At 28.2% G+C, this 4,988-nt stretch overlaps 2 protein-coding genes across 2 annotated transcripts in view; one reads left to right on the top strand and one right to left on the bottom strand.

The window, feature by feature from the left end:
* Positions 1-627, bottom strand: part of LOC117169544 (aminopeptidase Ey-like) — a 5,162-nt gene extending 4,535 nt beyond the window's left edge. The window contains exons 1-2 of the mRNA XM_033355965.1: positions 575-627; positions 8-498 (exon numbers count right to left, since the gene is read on the bottom strand). Coding sequence (XP_033211856.1) covers positions 8-498 — 491 coding nt within the window. The 5' untranslated portion in view covers positions 575-627. The remainder of the gene's footprint in view (positions 1-7; positions 499-574) is intronic.
* Positions 1-4,988, top strand: part of LOC117169543 (agrin-like) — an 818,564-nt gene that overhangs the window by 130,281 nt on the left and 683,295 nt on the right. The window lies entirely within an intron of this gene.

Genomic DNA, 4,988 nt, shown 5'->3' with positions numbered 1-4,988 from the left:
TTTGTACCTTCTTTCTCCTTTTTCATTAATATAGGACATTTTATAAAATCCATAAAGGCTGTCCTGAATGACACCATCGTATTCAACCACAATTAAAATTTCGGTACCCTTTTCTAAGATTTCTGTGAGTGTCATTGTATATTTTTCAGTGACTGGATCATAGTCGAAACTTTTGAAATCTATTTTTTTATTATTAATGAGAATTAAAGTAGACGTTAGGTTCATTTTTCCATAATGTAAAACAATTTCGTCCGTTGTTTCCTGAACAGTTGCATTAATCTTAACAAGGCCACCAAAAGAAAAATCATTATTAACTAGCACAGTCAGATCGTAATATGTAGGTTTAATGGCTATTGGGAGACGATATGCATTCACTTGGTACTCTTCACAAGAAACTGTTGGACTTTGAATAAGATTTTCATTTATTTCTTCTGATTCCAGCAGCGATAGCAATGATAGTAATACTAGTAACATTCCGAAATTCCATTTTGACTTCATCTGTAATGATTCAATTAGATTAGATAATTAAAACAAAAAATCAAATGACATATATAATGAATATAAATGAGTGAACCTTATTGTCAATAATTTATGTTGAATTTCAACTTTCTTCTGGACTAGCACATCTCGTGAGCATGAAAGGACTGTGACTCTAAATGCGATTTGATAACAGTTTATTTCTTGATTTCATACGAAGGAATGAAGATTTTATATCTTATCGGAATCATCATTCATCAGTGACTACACCTTTTAATTGCACTATATTTACCCAAATTTATCTAACTACAAAAAATGATTGATTTATAAAAAAAATCACTAAGATATAATCCATAGATTAAGTCAAAATATCTCATATTTAAAGAAATAATCCAATAAATAAGGTTAAGGTTAAGGAATGTTATCTTTCAAGTTTCTGAAGAAGAAAATGAGAATTCAACAAAAAAGTTCATAGCAGGAAAGTATTTCTGCAATTTATCTGATTCTAGATAATCAATTAAATCGCGCGATCATTATTTTTTGGGGAACTGACAAAAGTCTACAACATTTTCCTTTGGCAGTGTGAAAGCATAAAAAATATAGGATCTTCTTATTTAGGAAATATTCTGATCATTGTATTAATAACTTTTAGGTGATTTAATTACTAAATATGGATAATTTCTTTTTGTTGCAGGTGAGGTCTTTTTTATAAATATTTTCGTCTAGTATATGTAAGTATGAATATTGCCGAGAATAATACCAAGAAACCTAAATACTTTAATATTGCTTATTTCGTCCATTTTGCTAGCAAGAACCTATACATTAATTTCTCTAAAAAATTGCGACGAAATTTGTACGAATTTGTAACACTAGAATTCGAATTTAATTCAAATTCAGAAGAACAAGTAGTTCCTTTTAATCGCCCCAATTTGTATCAATTTGTGACCTCAAAAGAAATGAAAAAATTTATATTTTGAACGGTCCAGGATACTAAAACATTTCGCAAGGCAGGCAGTAATTTAAATTTAAAAAAAAGGAATCTGTAATTTTAACCATTTGAATTTGTATCGCGTTTTAACATCAAAACAAATGTTAAAATTTCAATTTTTACTCTGTATGGGCCACTGACATATTTTTCCATCTAAAAAGTAGTACGAATTAAATAACTCAATTTAGAACTTAAATAAAATTACAAAATTTATATTTTTACCCGATTTATAACCGGTCCACAGTTTGGAGAATTTAAAAAAATGACGGTTCAAAACAACTTTTAGAACGGAATTCTGCACTGGTTTTAGATTTTCCGTTAAATTTAGGATTAAATTCTATAAATGCTAAGGAACGCAGATTATCAAAAATTTTCTTTATTTGATTTTTATGTTAATGCACATGGCGAAAAAATATCGACTTTTTTAGATTTATTTTTTATTTCGTAGAATAAATTTTTCTTATACTTTGTGTTGCTTAGGTTCAATGCACATATGTATAAAAAGGACAAAATATTTTTAACTTGTGAAATTATTTGTCATCAATAAATTAAATTAATAAAAAATCAAAATCAGGGATTAGGCCTCTATTTATATTTTTTTTATAATACAGTAAATAACGTGTTCATGAAATTTTGTTATTCATCTCTATTTATTTCTTTTAAAAAGAAATTATGTAAACAAATTCAAGTTTTAGGCGTTAACAGATAGAAAAACATTTCTTCTCCTATTCTTGTAACAATTAAACTGTCAATAGTATATTTTGATGAAATTTTCTTATTTATTACTACATCTGTTCATCTTATAAGCAAATTATGTTGACACATGTACATTTTAGGGGTATTCAGGCAAAAAGAAATCGCTTTTTTTCTAGTACTGTTAAACTATATTCCTAATAAAGTTGTCTGAATAGGTTTAATTAATATTCGCTAATGTGTGCCTTTCATAAACAAATTCTATGAAACAATGTAATTTGTAGGCGTTTATAGGCAAACATACTACAGCAAAAAGACAAACTACTCATTGGAGTTATGTTGAAATAAGGAACAAAATTCAAGAGTACCGCTATGAAAATATTCATATAAAGTGTTTAAAATACTATCAATTCTATTATTCTACTAAAGTTTATATAAAAAACGTTAGCAGCATAATTTAAATAGGATAAGAAAAAGAAAATTTTATTTTTGTTTACAATATTAATCAATGTAAATAACAAAACAATTTGTGCTGTCTATAAATGATTAGAGTAAAATTTTTAGGAATATAATTTTTGAAATAAATAAACAAGTATTGATGGGTGGTAAGCTTTTCTCCAGAAAATATGACTGGTAATATCTTGAATTTTATTAGCTACATATCATCTTATCGATGAAGAGAAACAGTATCAAACTATAAATATACTATGTAAACAAATAATCCCTAATTCCGATTATTTGATAATAAAATTTGTATATAACAATTAAGTTTAAACTTTACATTTTTTCCTTTCTTATATCTTTGTGTATTGAATTAAAGTGACGGCAAGCGTGAGACAATTTTTTAGGGAATAAAAAATGAAAATAAAATATCGGTAATCTCTGAAGATTTTAATCCTGAATTTTTCAACAACAAAAATCTAAAACCGGTGCAGAATCGCATGCAAACATTTGTTTTGAAACTCGTTTTTTGATTTCACGACAATCGAGACCGATTAGAAATCAAATTGAGAGAAATAATTAATAGAATAAATAGAATTGATATAAATGTAGGCTATTCAAATCACCTATTTTAAAAAAATTTAAATCTTGTTCTGACTGGTGATACATTTTAGTAGCTTGAGTCGGTTAAAAACCAGTTTTAAAAATATATTCGGTATTAGTTTTGGGTATAAAAATTCATGTAAATTGAAACAATTAAAATTACTTTTTTTAAATCCACATTGGGTCCCGCTGGGCGAAATGTTTTATTGGCCAGGCTTCTAAAAATCCTATTTCTGCTATGCCACAAATTATAATTTTCAAGTTTAAAAATGCCTAAAAATTCCTTGAAAATTGCTTAGCGAAAAAAATTTATTTTAGAGAAACCAATATTTTGTTTTCATATAGGGTCTGGCTGGTGAAATAAACCTGTTTTTTCGCTCTGTTATAATACTACCAAATTCACGACTTCTCTCAGACCTTACAATGCCAGTAACTTTTCGACTCGTCTCCAGGATTGGTCAATATTTATGAAAAATACTTAAGATCTCAGAAAAAACAGGTCACTCGGATGGGTCTCTTATTATCATTTGAATGGACCATTGCATTGGAGATTATTTTCGCTCCAAGCTCGATATAGTGTTTGAGCAAAACATTCCAAGTCGAATCTAGAATGAGATTCTTAATTTTTTTTCTGCAACCTTGGGTACAATGACTGCAGTGACTGAAGTTGACTTGTGAGTCAGGAGCCAACGGTGACTGAAGTGGACTATCGTTTCGTGACCGAGTACTTATTTACTCAGTTTCTCACAGGGTGCGTCCGAGGTTAAACACTTCAGTACCAGTCATGCATTAATGCATAGTATGGTGTTCCTGATCACTGCAGTATCATATAAATCTGATCCTAATTTATAAACATCAGTTAATTTTTGTCCATTTTCAATTTATTTATTTTATCTACATTTTACAATTGCCTTTCATTTTTTTATTCACTTTACAATACATTAAATTGGCTCACAATGAATGACAATTAATCAATTTGATTCCAAAATTGGAGCAGAATTAAATGTGAAGCTTTTATACAAATAGCGGATTTTGTATTTTATGAGTAAATTGCGCATCAGAATGAGCTCATTCTTGAATTCTTATTATGATTTTTTAGAATAAGCACTTATTAGGGTGTTCTAAAAAAACCTAATGTTTCTGGTTTTGATCACGGACACCATAAAATTTAGTTATTTAACCTCAAAATGATTCAAACTATTCATTACCGTTAATTATCCGAAAATAATACGAATTTGACTTGAAACATACTTTTAATATCAGACGCCGACAGAAAAAAAATTGACACAATAAAAACAAAAATACTACCTCGAATCGTGCAAAACTATCCTTTAAAACGGTTCAATTTTAAATATTTTTTTCACTTTTCTATATCATACCAATTCCTAAAAGTACTATAATATATAAATAATTGCGTCTCATTGAATTAAGTCTATTTATGGTCGGAATTTGATACTGCAAGTTGCATTTACACTAAAGCACTTATTATTTTTTCAGAAATTATCGTTAATTAATATTTATATTATTTTGAAAATGCTTAGCATTTGAGAACCATCATTTAAACCTTTTTTAAGGGTTTAGGTATTAGGGGGTGCGCGATTTAAAAAAACATTGTTTTTTTACAACACCTTAGTACGTAAGGCTAACTGAGTTGTGCCAATATTTTTTTCTCATTTTTTTCGCAGTTTTCTATAATAAGTAACTTTTTAAAATGTACTTTTTTTTGAACAGGAACACTAGGGTGGTCCAAAATCATACCTGTTGAAATTTTTGTTTGGATTAGAGG

This window comes from Belonocnema kinseyi, chromosome 3 (assembly GCF_010883055.1).
Source record: "Belonocnema kinseyi isolate 2016_QV_RU_SX_M_011 chromosome 3, B_treatae_v1, whole genome shotgun sequence".
In the NCBI taxonomy this organism is placed as follows: domain Eukaryota; kingdom Metazoa; phylum Arthropoda; class Insecta; order Hymenoptera; family Cynipidae; genus Belonocnema; species Belonocnema kinseyi.
Note: the sequence above shows the minus strand (reverse complement) of the source record. Positions and strands in the feature narration are given on the sequence as shown.